General features: G+C 45.1%; 1 protein-coding gene across 1 annotated transcript in view; it reads right to left on the bottom strand.

Moving 5' to 3' along the window:
* The window catches only part of Eif3b (eukaryotic translation initiation factor 3 subunit B), a 23,039-nt gene extending 8,010 nt beyond the window's left edge, over positions 1–15,029 (bottom strand). Inside the window, exons 1-10 of the mRNA XM_023713375.1 lie at positions 14,503–15,029; positions 8,738–8,930; positions 6,416–6,535; positions 6,066–6,123; positions 5,772–5,900; positions 5,379–5,536; positions 4,606–4,737; positions 4,457–4,523; positions 3,800–3,846; positions 2,114–2,338 (exon numbers count right to left, since the gene is read on the bottom strand). Coding sequence (XP_023569143.1) covers positions 2,114–2,338; positions 3,800–3,846; positions 4,457–4,523; positions 4,606–4,737; positions 5,379–5,536; positions 5,772–5,900; positions 6,066–6,123; positions 6,416–6,535; positions 8,738–8,930; positions 14,503–14,926 — 1,553 coding nt within the window. The 5' untranslated portion in view covers positions 14,927–15,029. The remainder of the gene's footprint in view (positions 1–2,113; positions 2,339–3,799; positions 3,847–4,456; positions 4,524–4,605; positions 4,738–5,378; positions 5,537–5,771; positions 5,901–6,065; positions 6,124–6,415; positions 6,536–8,737; positions 8,931–14,502) is intronic.
* Positions 15,030–16,756: the final 1,727 nt, after the last annotated feature.

A 16,756-nucleotide genomic window follows, 5' to 3' on the forward strand; every position in this document is an offset into this window, starting at 1 on the left:
CTGGCATGTGGTGCTGGGGGATTGAACCGCGGTCCCTGTGCTTTGCTAAGCTTGTTCTAAGTAGGTGCTTTAGACCACTGAGCCATCTCACCAGCCTGAAAAGAACTTAATTTAGTAAAAGATTTAACTCATGTGCCCAACGAACACCTGACACCCAAAATGACCACAGTCCTACTACCCCACGAGGAAACAGTTCCTAAAGCTATGGAGAAAGTAATAGTTAAGCCGTAGCAGACTGTGGCCATGGTCACTCTACTTTAAGGGAACTGCCAAGAGGTCCTACATGCACACAAAAGCTTCATGAACACACACTGCGGCACACCAGCCAAATTCCCCAGTGCCTTAGGAAGTTGTCAAAGCACTGAATAATTTAGACACACTGGAATCTCCTGCTTTGGGATCTAAGGAAGCACCTGGGCCAATGAGCAGGGTGCCAGTGCTAGTGTATGAATGGACAAACACAACACAGTCCATCCAGTCATGGAATATCCTTCAACCAAAAAAGGAGTAAGATACACTCATGAACTGTAAGGACATAAGAAATGAGAGAAGCCAGACACAAAGGGCCACAGACTGCTGCCATCAACCGGCAAAGTCCAGAAGGGGGAATCCAGACAAAGAAGGCAGTAGGTCATGGGTGAGGAGGGGAATCAGGGGTAGCTGCTCACCGCTAGGGAGTTTGGTGGCGTGATAAAATTGCTTTGGAATGAGCAATGGACACTGAACTGGCTTTAATAGTATGTAAATAAAATTAAGAAGAAATTCAGTGTAAGAAAAGTCTCCATTAGAAAAAAATCCAGCCAATTACAGTGGTACCTCTGTTCATAACTTCTTTCCATGATTCTGATCACAGAATTCGTTTTACTAGAATTGTGGAAATTTGTGAACTGAGATGCCACTCCACTGATAGGGTAATTAATTAATTAATTAATTAATTAATGATGGAAACAGAAATCTGGGTGCAGTACTGTGTAAAGTACGTTATTCTTATTGTTTAAAAAAATACATATATAGGCTGGGGAGATAGCTCGGTAGAATAAGTGCTTGCCTGGCAAGTGCAAGGTCCTGAGTTCAATCCGCAGTACCGCAAAAACAAACAAACAAAAAATAAATAAATAAAAAGTAAAGCTAAAAAACATTCAGTTAAAAAAAATACATATATAAACTTTGAACTGCCAACACAAAAAGAGAAAGGTGTCTGGAAATATAGCTCAGCTCAAAAGCCTTGGATTTAATCCCAGTGGGGGGTGGGGCTGGGGTTAAAACTGGGAGATTTTTTTTTTTGCATGCTCAGTCAGAATGCCTTCAGGGCAGGTTTGGCTGGCTCGAGTTCTGGAGATCGAACCACAGCAACCTGAGCTGACCGATTGTTTAAGCAGGCTCTTAAAGAACTGAGCTAAGGGGCAGGCCCCCAAAACCGGGAGATTTTTTTCACTGAGAAAAGATGCCGTCCTGGGGCTGGCAAAATAGCTCAACAGATTAAGCACCTGCTTAGGCAAGCGCAGGGACTGGGGTTCAATCCCCTGTACCACATCCCCCCTGCCCCTGCCAGCCGCTTATTCTGGGCATGGTAGCACATGTCTGTAATCCTAGTGCTGAGGAGGCTGAAAAAAGGAGGATCACTACAAATCTGAGCTGCATAGTGAGACCTGTACCAAATACATAAAAAAGGGGGGGGGAAAAAAAAAAAAAAAAGACTGTTTTCCTAACTAGAATATGTAAACACCTCTCAATGCTACCAGCTAACTGCTCTCAGTAGCAGGTGGGTCTGAAAATAACCCACAAACTTCAACAAAAAATACCCATTAACATCTTCCAAACAAAACAGCTAGTTTAGAACCAATTTAAAAAAAAAAAAAAAAAAAAAATGGGCTGGCTAAATAGCTCATTGGATTAAAACACCTGCTTAAGCAGACAGATGCAAGGCCTGGGAGTTCAATCCCCGGGCCTGCCCATAGGGCGCAATAAGATGGCAATTGGGACTGCGCATCCCTCCCAGCACTTGGGAGGCTGTAAACAGGAGGATCACTATGAGTCTGATCTATGTAGTGAGACCCTGCAGATCCTGCCCTAAATAAAAAACCGAACAAAACAAAACAAACCCTACTCTCACTGGCACCCACTTACCTGGGTGCCTTTCGGAGTCCTGTCTACTTTAACACACAAGTAATCTCCATTTTTCTGCCAGTGCAGCTTGCAATCCACCACATTGAAGAGATTTCTCACTCTGATTTCTTGTCTGCTAGGAAGCTGCATCAGGGTCACCCTGGCTGGAATATCCTTGTCTTCCGGCACCCAAAAGGCTATTATGTTACCACCAGGAGACCAAGAAAAGTCTCTGCAGGACAAAGAAATAAAATGTCACCCAAAGACTGAGTATAAAACTGAAAAATGTGAGAACGGAACTCATTCACTGTATAAATGCTCCACGTGGGCACTGACCCTGTGGAGGAGAGGAGAGCCAGCCATACAAGGGCCCTGTTCCTAGCATTCTGCCTGCAGCACAGCTGTCCTCATGACTCTGGGACACAGCCACATCACTTTAACAGGGAGGCAATGAAGACAGGTGTTATTAACCCAGCTCACTGTTGCATGGAAGACTGACCCCACCCTGCACCACCACACACTCTGCCGTAAGACAGATTTCAGGCTGATGAGCCAGGTACAGTGGAGCAGGCCTATAATCTCAGCACCTAGGAGGGAGGGGGATCACACTGAGTTTGAGACTGGCCTGAGGCTGATGGATCTAGCTGTATTATATAAAGATTAATTAAGAAGTTGAGTGGAAAAAACAAGAAGCAGCAGCTGAATGTGATGGCACACACTATAATTCCAGCGCTTGGGAGGCTGGGCAGAAGCATCACAGCAAGTGTGAGTCAGCCTAGGCCAATGAGTTCAAGGACAGCCCAATGACAGAGTGGGACCCACCTCAACACCAACCCCTCAAAAAAATTAAAGTAAAAATTAACTTTTTACTGAGAGTTAATATCCTGATTTTGGTTTTAAATTCAAATTGTACCAAAAAATGTAAGAGCAAAAAGATTAAGACACATTAGTGTACTTGGACTGCTGGCACTTCACTGCTGCAAGACTGACCAATCCCAGCAGCCTTTGGATAAAAACACACCCACTCGATACCAAGAATGAGCTACAACTCACTGATGCTTACCAGCCACCCACAGATCATCCAAGCCATCCAGAGAGACCCTTTTGCCCAGATACTTCCTTAAAGGTCCTGTAACCCTTCTCTAGGTCAAAGACAGATATAGCCTGAGACTCTAAGACCTAAAAAAGTAAGTATGCCAAAGAAGTGGAAATGCTGCGACCATGAGGAGTGGCAGTAGGGGGAGCCAACTGTGCCATCTCTGGGTTATCACAAAAGGTGATGTTTCTTTCCAGCTGTCTCACAGCTGAGTGGTAAATGAAGAGCAAATAAAACCACTGCAATGGATCAAGTACGTGTGCCTCCAAAATTTACATGCTTACATGCTATTCACCAAGATAATGGCATTAGATGGGGCCTTTGGGAGATAATTTGGTCAAAAGAGAGGGACTCCAGTGAGGAGCTTAGTGTCCTTATATTATAAAGTCTCCAGAAGGCTGCCCCTTCCAACAGCTGAGATTACAGAGAAGCCCATCTCTGAGGAACCCTTCACCAGATACAGAGGCTGCAGGCGCCAAAGCTCTGATTTCCAGCCCCTAAGTGGAAAGGAAGAGACATCTTGCTATACAAAGCCACCCACATTGGTGTTTTGTTATAGTACCCAAAACATAGACAACAACAGAAATGTTCACTTACTTTATTCCAGATATCTTCAAACTTTTCTTGTCCAAAAGACCCATAGACTGTCCAAAAGAAAGAGGATTATAGTTGAGTGTACAGTGTGCCAATGTTTTAATTGTACATAGTGTTTAAAAAAAACTTATAGCATCAGAGACTGAACCCAGAGATGCTCTACCACTGGACCACATCCCAAAGCCTTTTCTTTGCTTTGATACACAGCCACGCTAAACTGCCCAGGACATCCTCAAATTTGTAATCCTCATGCAAATGTCTCCTGAGTAACTGGGGTTATATATGTGTACTACTACACCCAGTTATAATCAAGTAATTTTTTTTTTTAAGTTAATGCTGCAAGTTTGCCTGGGAGCAGTGTTAAGCATCCAGGGCAACAGGTGATCTGTAAAACAATTTACCCCAGCAGTAAAATGTACACTTCCAAGCCATTTTATCAATCCCTAACCTTAATTCCTATAGCAGCACACAGCAGGGTAGGCACAATGCAGCTCAACCCTGCACTGAAAGCCAGAGCAGCATAGGAAGTGCGCTCTGTCCTGCACGCACTGAGCTGTATCTTCTCTTCACTGTACCTCAAATCAAAGAGCAACGCAACATTCTCTAGCACATGCACTGCTGGCTATGAGACTAGCTTGTCCAATCACTAAAATCACTCACAGGAGTTTCATAGATGCTAAGGGTGTCCATTGTCATTCTTGCAAAAAACTTGCCATCATGGCTCCACCTACGAAGAAAAAAAAGAAGTTCCAGGATATAACAATGAAAAAAGAAAATGTACGAAGAGTCCACTGCTAGGGTCTACTCACTTGAAAATAGGCCAGTGGGCTGAGCTCTCACAGTGAAAACCTCTCTTCTTATGCCCAGTAAGGATGTCCCAGATGATTATGGCCTGAGGGTCATCCTGAGTGTCCATCAGGGGGCTAAAGGTCACCAGGTATCTGTAAGAGGGACTCACTTAGCATAACCTCATAACACCAAGCCCTGTATATACAGTATTCATTTTTTCTCTGCATGCCTGAGGTAAGATTTGTAAATAAGGCAAGGTAAGAAATCAATGATAAAGTAGAACAATTCTACCAACATACTGTAATAAAAGTTAAATGAAGTGAGGCATGGTAGTGCATGCCTACAACCCCAGCGCTCAGGAGGTTGAAGCAAGAGGACTGCTGCAAGTTTGAGGCCAACCTGGGTTACATAGTAAGTTCAAGGCCAGTTTAAGCTATATAGAAGATCCCATCTTAAAAAATAAAACAGTAAAATAAAATAAAAATCACGTGAATGTGGTCTTGCTCTTAAGTCATGACATATCAACATTCTTGTGCTGTGGCTGATGTAGGTCCTGAAGCCTAAGAACGTGACAGGCAGTAAGGGAACTGGAGCACTCCCAAAAGGCTTAAGGAAAAACGCTGACACAGGTGTTTGACAAAGTAACAATAGACCCAATAAAATGTTAAGTGGAGAATTCCAACAGAGAAAGCATGAAAGGTTCTTCCTACAATTTTTCAATCACATTTGAATTAACCATAAAATACAAAGGTTTAAATATAATCTATACAGAAGCCTGGGATGAACTGCCCACCTCTCACAAGGCGAGAAGTCGATGAGCTGAACGCCTTGGTGGCTGAACCTCTGGATCTGCTTGAATTTCTCTCCCCCCCAAAGAGCGATGCCTCGCTGATGAAAGGTGGCCAGGTAGGTGCCCTTGGGAGACCAACGCACATATGTCTCTGTCCACCTCTGCAGAAAAGGAAGGTCAGCATGAATACAAGAAAGTCAGACACAGAGGCCCTTCCTTCTACAGTGAATCTACTTTTCATTTTTCAGAAATTATTTCAGAGCTGGGAAAAGAATAAAAGTTGCTCTCAGAAACTCCAGAGAAATGTTGTTCCTACTGTTTGACTAGCTTCTGAAATAGTTTTTCTCCTTTAAGGAAATACAAAAGAAGTCAGTGTCGCATGCAACAAATACACACCGCTCTTTCTTCAATTGAGACAGGATCCTTCACATCATTCCAGAATATGGAAGTCCGGTCTCCACTCTCAAAAATCACACTGTATTGATCTCTACATTCTGCCTCTTCCAGCCAGTAACGTAAATTTCCCTAAAAAGAACCGAAAGCAAGGGATTTAGTAACAGAGAAAACAGCCACAGCTACAGCTTTTAGATGACAAAATTTGGTGAGCATCTTTTTACTCCCAGCCACTCACGATCTCAAGATAGGTAGCATTTCTATTAACTACTTATATACAGACTACATGCAACTTACCAGGTCTTTGAAAGGCTGTTTTTCTGGAATATCCCATTCGTCACTGATGGTCATGTACCTGGAAGACAGTGGACAACTGCTGAGCAACACTAACCAGTGGTCAAAGCACAATGTTAATAATCAACGGTGCCATACCCAGGCAGGCCCTCCCCTCCCTCACCGATAGAGAAACAAGGCAGAGTGTTCAGCTGGTCTAAGAAACAGTGAGAAGTCTGCTGGTCAGGAGCCTGGGGCACATGTGAAAGTGCTGCTTTTGCCTGACACTCTTGAAAAGCCACCAACACCCACTGAGAAGCAATGAACCACCCGCCTGTGTCAGCGCTCACACACCAGGTCAAGTCTGAACTCACTTGTCAAAATCGGTGAAGAGGTTCACTCGGAACGTGTGCTGCTTGTCGAGCTTGTAGCCATCAGCATTTTTCACAGCATCCACAGCATGGGCAGGAGATGCATATTCCAGGAAGATATATCTGAAATGAGGAAGCAGGCACTGTACATGCATGCAGGATATCATGCCAGGCAGGCCACACTCTGTACACCAGAGACCTTGTCCTATAAGTATCTTACAACCATGGCTTTAAGGCAGTCAAACTGAGTAACTGTACAATCCACAGGCCAAGCAGCTTCCAACAAGAATGACATCCTAAATTGGGAGATCCAAAGTATCTAATTTCATAAAAGAGAGGTTAAAAAAGTATGAGCTTTTTTGTTGGTACTGGGGATCAAACCAGAGCCTCTACTCTGAGTTGTATCTTTAATCTTTTTTTATTTTTTGAGATAATATCTCATCAAGTTGCTTTAGCCTGGGCTTGTACTTATGGCACCCCTGCCTCAGCCTCTCAAACTGCTAGGATTTTAAAGCTCCATCACTTGAAAACATGTACTGCTCTGACTGGATGAATTCATGATATTTAAGTATGTCAAAACTTAGCAACTTGTATACATTAAATTATGCAAGTTTATTGGCTATCAATTACCTCTTAAGGCTTTTATAAGTAGTTCACTATTATTTGGGCATGGTGGTACACACCTGTAGTCCCAGCACTTGGATAGGCTGAGGCAGGGGGATTGCTCTGACTCTAAGGCCAGACTGGGCTACAATAGTGAGTTCAAAGCCAGTTGAGCTACATAGCAAGACCCTAACTCAAAAAACAAGAAAAAGCGAATTTAAGCTGAGGGTGTATGTAGCTCAGTGGCAGAGTGTTTGCCTAGCATGCAGGAGGCTTGGGTTCAGTCTCTTGCACCATCAAAAACCAAAAACCCACCAAACAAAAGCTGAACATGATCATTCTCACGTTCCCACAAGACCACTCTGGTGTGCTCAGGGTCTAAAGGGACTGGGAAGCAGCAAAGCAACTTCCGTCAATGGCCAGCAGCAGCTACTCAGACCTGTGTTGCACTGGCCAGGTCACAAAGGGCAGGCACAGCACACAGCTCAGCAATCTTGCTCCTGAACACGACAAGAAAGCTCTCACACTTGCACAGGACATGGATACATGACTGTGTAGGTGTCCATCAAGAAAGTGGACACTTCACAGATAACAACAGAACACTACAGCATTCACAATGGATCAAGGAAGGCTGGGGTTGTAGCTCAGTGGTAGTGTGCTTGGCCAAGGATGTGAAAGCCTTGTTTGATCCCCAGAACTGCAAAATGTGAAAAATAAAAATAGAATGAAGCTGGCACATGCCATTAATCCCAGCACACTGGGAGGCTGAGGCAGGAAGGCCACAAGTTTTAAGCCTAGCCTACAAACTCAGTGAGACCCCGTCTTAAAATATAAAAAATTTTAGGATTGGGGATGTAGCTCACTGTGAAGGCCCTGGGATTAATCTGCAGTATCACCACCACCAAAAAAAGAAAAAGGAACATAGCAGAATAAAATTTATCAACATGACCTCATTTTTAAGAGAAGAGGCAAACCTCAGGTCACATACCTAAGTTACAATTTTTAAGAAACACCACTATTTCAGGAAATACTAAGAGCTGCTAATTGAGTGGTGACACAACACTTTCCCTTAAACTGTAAGATGCCTTTCCACTTTAGAGATACTCAGATATGAGGGAAAAGGTCAAAATAAAATTCTATGTGAAGGGCTGAGGAGATAGCTCAGTGGTCTAAGCTCCTGCCTGACAAACACAAGGACCCAGGTTCAATCCCCAGAACCACACATGCAATGCTGGCCCTGGAACTCTGATGCACGCCACCAAAACCGGGCATGGTGGAGCATGCCTGTAATCCCAGTGCTGGGGAGGCTGGGACAGGAGGATCACTAGGAGTCTAAGCTGCATAGCGAGATCATATACGAAACAAACAAATAAAAGATAAAAAAAAAAAAATTCTATGTGCAAAATTTTCTTAAAATTCCACCAGCCTCCAGACCAGACCTAACCTTTTACCCAGTATATATCCAAGTTGTCACTTACTATTCGGAGGGTAAAATTGAGAATCAAGTCTTGACTCTTCACAAGTCAGCAACCAACTCACACTGCAACAAAAGAGCTATCCTGTGTTCTACTCCAGTACTACTAGGACCCCAGGACCCAAATCTCAGCTTCCGGCACCTGAATCAACAACCTTACCACAGTAAAGCACGGGTATACAGCAGAGTCCCACAAAGGGTGAGCACCACCAAAACACAAACGCTACTTCAGTAACAAGCAAACTCACCCTTTTGTCTTTCCGTCCTCTTCAGGATAATAATCATTTGTGATTTTACCAAATTTGGAAAAGATCTTGTGGATGACATTTTTGAGTTTCTCAAGTCGGTCAGGTCCCACCTGAGGAACATTGTCCACTACAATCACCGAATCAATCCCATCTGCTTCCTGAGGCCGATCTTTGAGTATATCGCCAAGCAATTCTGTATGGGTGGAAGAATTGCCAAATGATCTTTAAAATACAAGCACACCAAGAAATAGCCGGGTGCGGTGGCACGGACCTGGAATCCCAGCAGCTGCGAATCTGAGGCAGAAGGATTGCTTCAAGTGTGAGGCCAGCCGGGGCTACACTGCCAGTGTAAGTCCAGCCTGGGCTACATAGTGTGACCTGATTCAAGCCCTTAGCCAAAAAAACAAACCAACAAAAATCACACTCATACCTTAGCTTGGTACACTGAACAAACGTCCAGGAAGCAAAGCATGAATGATCTAATCTGCTTTTATTGTGATGGACTGAATATTAGTACAAGTCAGCACTCCAGGATTTCAGATCCAACTTGAACCACTTAGCAAATCATCTTTTAGCATACTGAGACACATCACTTTGGAAGCCCCAAATTGGTTAGGTGTTGTACATAAGAAAGCAAATGTGTCATTTCTACTGTATTCAAAATATCAAGGTAAGAACACTAAAAGTAGAAGACTATGGCACATCTCTATAATCCCAGCAATTTGGGAGGTTTAAGCATGAGGATCATGAGTTCAAGGCAGGCCTGGGCAACCGCAAAATTAAATAAACTACAAGAATACATCAAGTTGGGCCGGGGAAGATAGCTCAGTAGAATAAGCGCTTGGGGCTGGGAGATGGCTCAACAGAATAAGTGCTTCCTTGGCAAGTGTAGGGTTCTGAGTTCAATCCCTGGTACCGCAAAAATAAAATAAATAAAATAAATTTTCTGAGTAGAATAAGAGCTTGCCTGGCAAGCACAAGGACTGAAGCTCAACCCCCGGTTCTGCAAATAAATAAATAATAATAAATGAATAAAATAAAAGAATACATTAGTTTCTAGGGCTGGCCAAATAGCTCAGCAGATTAAAGCACCTGCTTAGACAGAGCAGGGGCTGGGAGTTGATCCCCAGGCCTGCCTGCTGGCCTCGCCCTCGGGGCATGCTAAGAGGGCAACTGAGACTGGGGATTAAGACTGGGTGTGGTTGCGCTTGCCTGTAATCCCAGGACCAGAGAGGAGGTAAACAGGAGGAGCACTATGTGTCCAATCTAGGCAGTGAGACTCTGGGCACCCTGTCCTAAAATTAAACAAAACAAAACCCAAAAAACATACTTAAGTTTCTAAGCATGTAATTAATAGCATTTTTTTTCTTTTTCTTAGTGACACACAAAATTATGAAGCATCTTCTAGGCCACGATGGCATATCCTTTAATCCAGGCACTCAGGAGACTGAGGCAAGAAGATCACTGAATTCAAGACCAACATGGGCTACACAGTGAGTTCAAAGCAACCTGAACTACAAAGGCAGATTTAAAAAAAAAAAAAAAAAGATGTATCCTGCAAATGTTTGTGTCTTGGACTTTGAAATGCCAGAAAGGGCAGCAAGGAAGCATCAGACATCTGCAGACTAATATTAAATGTACAAATGCTTAGGACAGTGCTTAGAAGACAGTACGTGTTCACTTTCCATGTGTTCCACATGTTAAATAATACACTTACAAATGCAAAATGTGCTCCATTCATGCCACCTGCTTTTAAAGCCCAAAACTTGAGTGTTCAAAGTTCTTAAAATTGATTCATTTCCATAGAACAGCCAGCTTAAATACGAGAAACAGAAATCTGGTGTTAAAAAGAAAAACAGGAGAGAAAGAAACACAACAGGTCAGTGAGTCAAAGGCACTCTGCTATCATTCTCAGTCCCTACGAGGGACCAAGACGCTCCTCCAGCATCACTAGCAACACCTGACCACCTGCTGGAGGCATCCACGAGGGCAGCAAGACACCCAAATGAAATGAAGCAAATCCCCACATCCTAAGTATAATCCTGTGCACATCTTAAACGTGGGTAGCTTGTCTACAAAGTGTAAATGTGAGGATCTAGAGAAGAAAGGCATCTTTTACAGCTACCATCAAAGTGCACTCACCAAGTGAAACCACATCAGTACACACAGCCAAAATGATTACTCGGTAATTTTTACATAATCAAAAAAAAAAAAGTTGCTCCATGATTTCTTATTCTGGGAGCTAATTATCACTGTTTTTTATTATACGCTATAATTTCAACATGTTAAATGATATATCAGAATACACTTTATTAGTGGCTGAGCATGGTGGTGCACACCTCTAATTCCAGCAATCAGCAGTCTGAAGTAGGAAGATGGATGCAAGTTGGAGGCCAGCCTGAACTAGATGGTGAGACCCTGTCTCAAAAAACAAACAAAACAGACAAAAAGCAAGTTCAAAGGGAATTCTCTCCACTCTTGTATGTGTTTTACTTCGTTATTGTTGTTTATATTTTAAGTCATCTGTAACAAAAAATTAAAATGTTTTTCAACTTGGGCATAGTGGTACACACCTGAAATTCAAGCTACTGGGGTGGCTGAGGAGGGAAAACTACAAAATCAAGGCCTGTCCGGGCAAGGCAGTAAGACCCTGCCTCAAGAAAGGCGGTGAGGGGAAGGTGTCCTGGGATGTAGCTTAATGGTAGAGTGCTTACCTTAGCAGGGGCAGGCAGCACTGCTGTTTAAAAGGGGGAAATAGTTTCAAGCAGCAAGCTATCATAAACGATTCCTAATTAATTTTAACACTTCTATGAGTAATTAGATACCTTAAAAATAGCCACTGGGCTGGGGATATAGCTCAGTGAGAGAATATTTAGCATGTGCAAGGCTCTGGGTCCTCCCCAGCAACGTTTTCTCTCCCAAGTAACAGATACTTGATTATCAAAGATGTTAAAATTGAGATCAGGCAAACAGGAAAAAGCAAGGAATGGGGCAGGTCAAATTCACAGCAGTATATTTTGCTGAGTTTACACACCTATAATATTCAATAACGGAACTTAGAAAAAATGGGGCATACAGATGAATGTCCATTTTGTATCTGTGTATTCAAAGAGGTTGGGATAGATATATAGTTGCATTCTCTTAATGAATAGAATGATTTGTTCTAATGAAGTTTGTAAATAGGATCACAAGTCCGCATCTTGTACAGCAATTAACCACTAAGAAGAATATATGCAGTGTATTATTTGTTGAAACTGTCTCATTGCTGTTTATCAATAAAACTTTGAAAATAAATAAATAAATAAATAAATTCACAGCAGTGCCAGACACTACTTACATGCAGCTGCAGTGAAATCTCTGGGATACTTTTAAAAAGTGTTCAGCATACAATTAAATGGTCTATAAAACTGCATCTGAAACTCACAAAGCTTATACCATAAAAAGCTCAGCTTCTATACAAACTATGGACTCCTCCCACAAGCCCAGTCTACTCAGTCTATTGAAAAAAAAAAAGGTCCATAGCTAGGAAAGGACTAAAATAACTAAAATGGCTCCAAAAAATAATTTTTAAAACTAAACTGGAAAAATGGATCTGTACATACACAGTGAGCTAAAGAAGACATTTGAAGTTAAAATTCTTGGGCCAGCCAAATAGCTCAGTGGATTAAAGCGCAGGGGCTTGGGTTCAATCTCCAAACACTGGCAGTTGAGATTGGAAGTGGCGGCACATGCCTGTAATCCCAGCTCTTGGGAGGCTGTAAACAGGCGGATCACTATGAGTCCAATCTAGTAGTGAGACCCTGAACACCCTTCCCTAAAAATAAAAAAAAAATAAAAAAAGTTAAAATTCTTGATCACATATTTGTCAAGCCAAACAACAGGGGAATCTGAAATACTAAACAGAATGAATGAAAGGTACAAACTAAGGTGTGACTGTGGGACAGAACTCTTGTGTGAGGGGCCGGGGAGATAGCTCAGTAGAATAAGTGCTTGCCTGGCAAGCTCAAGGGCTTGAGTTCAATCCCCGGTTCCGCAAACAAACAAACAAACAAACAAACCCCAAAAAACTCTTGTGCGAGAGGGAAGACAAACTTCACACTGCTCTTCCTAAAATCCAGTCCATTTTGGAGAGTGATGCAGACCCTGCCTTACCTTCCCCAGGCCCCTCTTGATTGTACAGAGCACGCCACAACTACAAGAAGATTACAGAGTTCTAGTTCCTCAGGACCAGCTGTCTCTCCGTCACTCTGGCCAACAAGCATACATCAGGATCACTCTAGCAACCAGAGGTCACAATGATTTCATCCATCCTGGACACCCCTGCGTTTCAGGTTACCATTCCCTGACTATCAAGCACTGAGTTCTGGAACAATCCACATTATTATCTGTGAATTAGATGGGCTCAAAACAACACTTTAAAAAACCCTCAACTGAACTGTAGATAGCAGCAAACACCTATAATTCTAACAATCAAGGCTGAGCCAGAAGCATGGCCAGGTCAAGCGCAGCCTGGGCCAAATAGTGGCTTCACGGCCACCCCAAACTACACTGCAAAACCCCGTCTCAAAAAACAAAACAATACAACCAAGAGCACAGGGCATGACACTAGCCTGGGCTACACAGTGAGTTCAAGGTCAACCTGAACTACTTACTTACCACCAAGACCTTGTCTTAACTGAAAAACAAAATGCTCTTCAAATTACAAGGGTCCAACATCACACCCATTTTAAAACAGGATCTGTTCTTTTTTGGGGGACAGGGTCTCATTACATAGTCCAGGCGGGCCTTGAACTCATGGCACTAGTCCTGTCTCCATCTCCTGAGTGCTGGGATTACAGACAGGGGCCACTACACTCAGAAAAATTTGTTAACTTAAAATGTAAGAAAAATTGATGTGAAGAGACAACTGGTCTGGGCAGAAGACTAGTGTGAATCCCCAGCAACTTGCCCCACTTGAAGGGATAGACGCAGTTCTGCAAGGGTGAGAGGCACACAGCAGATGTTCAAGGTCTCATACTAAACTGTCTTTTATGAAATAATGCTAAGAATAGCTGGTAGCCCCCTAAAAATGAGCACCAAATTAATTCTATTGGTTCTCTAAACTTGATATCTCCACCGACTTCAATAGCTGTGTTCTTATCTCTCTCATTACGATATTTAGTCAAAACATACAAGAACTGCACGATGCAATTCCAGTTTAGAGAATTAAAACAGCTTTAAAAAAAAAAAAAAAAAAAAAGAAGCATCCTGCTAACCTGCTATCATCAGAAGTCATTTCGGCAAGGAAGCTCCCAGGCATGGAGCAGAAATAATGCCGTAAAACCACAGTTGGGGAAAAAGCTGCAGAACCACGATGCTAAAACCTGAAAAAGCAATCTACCAACATAAGGTGGTTTGCCCTACAAACCTACTAGGATAAAAAGAGAAGTAGATGGGACTTTGACAGTTATGCCTGGTACGACCCTTACTGAGACATTTCTGTGGAGCAGGGATGCAAAAGCACGACCTGCCAAGAGGTCCTGCCCAGCTATGCTCCCAGCTAGCTGCCTAACAAACCCCTCAGGTCACCCTGGAACGCACCCTGCTCTCTACCCCACTCCCGATGTGCGGTTGTGCTGCAGATAACTCGTTCCCGGAGTAATCTCTTCTGGGTCCCTCTTCCGAAAAAAACAGGACGCGTATACTCGCAGCACACCCACCCCACGCAGAAACGGCAGCAGCAAACAGAGGTCTCTCCCGCCCACAGCCACGCTCGACCCGCTCACCTTCCTCGCTCACGTCATCCACAAAGTCTTCGGGGTCGCTGAAGGAGGGCTCGTCTGCCTCGCCGTTCTCCACCGGGTGCTGGGCGGCCTCGGCCGCGCTGCCCTCGGGCCCGGCCGCCTCCTCGGTGCACTGCTCGCTGGCCTGTTCTCCCGAGGATCTGAACTCGGCCTGCAGCGCCCGGTCCTCAGTGGGCAGGGGCGGGGGCGATGCGGCAGGGCCGGGGGTCGCCTCCTCCGTCGGCTCAGCACTCACCTCTGGCCCAGCTGCCGCCTCTTCCTCGGCGTCCTCGCTCTGCGCCGATTCAGGCGCTCCGGGCCCAGCCGATTCCTCCTCCGGGGGTGGCTGAGTAGCCGGCTGCTGCCGTGCGGGCTCTGCCCGCTCGTCGGCCGCTTCGGGCGCCGCCACGTTCTCCGCGTCCTGCATGGGCCCGCGATCGTCTTCGCCCGGCTCCGCCGCGCGCTTCCGACTCCCAGACCGCCCCGCGCCGGCTAGCACCTAGCCATGTGCGTGCGCCTGGAGGTGCTGTACCAACTGCGGTGCAGGGAGGACCCCAAGCCCCGACTCTTCGCAAAACCACCGGAACAACTACATCGCACAGAAGTTTGTCTGCCACCAATTCCAACGATGTTTATGTGAGAAGAGAGTTCTCAGTTCCTACGAACAAAGTTGTTCTTGGCAGTCACTATACTCACGGGGAAACCGTTACTACCCCATTTCTTACAACAGATGGTTCTGTCCAACATGGTAGTCACAGCCTTCCTTCTCCCATCGGGCTATTCGGTGGAGGACGGGACTACTAAAAGCACCGGCAGATTCCAGAAATCTTTTAAAAATAGGAATCTGCATGAAGATATGATGTAACTAAAAAATCCGTACCATGTAAAATTGCACGCTCAACAAACTTCTCTACTTGGGCTAATTCATAGTCAGACTACCTGCTTAGTTTATCCCTAAATTCCCCCTTTCCGTTTCTGATTTTAGATGCGTCTACTGACGGGGCAAAAGATGGGACGATTCCAAACGACACAAGAAATTAGAGGCGAGCGAGAGACGTCCGACACAATTAGAAAGAGGACATCTCCGCTCTATACAAAAGCATAGGGAAGTGCTTTCATTCACTTAGACCATCCCCTCCCGCAACACCTGTAACTTGAGCACCGACCCCCCCGCCGAAGTTCCCCATGGTTTCGTCCGACGGAGGCCGCCGCCCTACTCCCAGGAAGTGGGTGAGGCGAGCGTCACGTGGATCGGGGCGCGAGAGTTAACCAGGGCAGCGTGGGATAGCTGAGAAGCACCGCGAGCTTTGGGAGGGGCGCTTGTGCTTGAGTCATTTCATTTTTAGTACTGGGCATTGCACGTTAAGGCTTTCATACTGAGCTGTAACCCAGCCCTTTTAAGAAATTATTTGGAGACCTGGGCCTCACTAAGTCGCCAAGATTCCCAGGCTAGGCTCGAATTTGGGATCCTCCAAACTCAGCCTCCTGGAGTCCCGGAATTACAGGCGTGCACTACCATGCCCGGCTTGTGTTTTGCTGAGCTCAAGAGTCGCTGTTGGTTTGTTTTAATATTACTATATTACAAGGGGCGTTAGGGGAGTTAGTGCTTAGGAGAGAAGCACAGATTCTGGCTGGGGAGGTCCAGAGCTCTGGAGGTGGCCTACGGGACAGCGGATGTCCCCCGTGGCTCCGCAGACTTAAAAATTAGGGTGGGGCTGGGAGTAGCCCGGATACTGGCGGGTGGTAAAGAGCATGTGGCTGAGATCCGGGGCTTCATCTCCAACACCAGAAAACGTAAACTAGTACCGAGAAATACAGGCGGATTACATGAGATCAGTAGGTAGTACTGCGAGGTGCAGCTGTCTGCCCTGCGTTGCTGGTCAGGGGTGGGGGGTGCGGGGGGACGGGGACGGGGAAGGACACGGACACTCCCCTCGTCGCTTTGAGGGCCGGAGGCTGCCCTATACAGCCGACTGCCACTGGCAGGTGAACAGGAGAAAGGTCAGATTTGAGAGGTACCCCGAGTTTCACAGGAAAGGGGAGTGAACCCAGTAGACCCCGGGAGAGACGCTCCTAGAGAGCGGGAGGAGACGACAAAGCAAAGATGGATGGGCCCTGGCCGAGGGAGTGCTGGTTTGTTCTTCGGAGTCCCTCCTGGCTTGCTTTCCCAGGGTTGAGGTAGCCCCCTGACGTCGATGTGTAGCCAGCCAGAAGCTCAGGACAGCCTCACTCCCTTGTCTTTATTTTGCTCCAAATA

Source organism: Octodon degus, unplaced genomic scaffold, assembly GCF_000260255.1.
Source record: "Octodon degus isolate 3935 unplaced genomic scaffold, OctDeg1.0 scaffold00031, whole genome shotgun sequence".
Taxonomy (NCBI): domain Eukaryota; kingdom Metazoa; phylum Chordata; class Mammalia; order Rodentia; family Octodontidae; genus Octodon; species Octodon degus.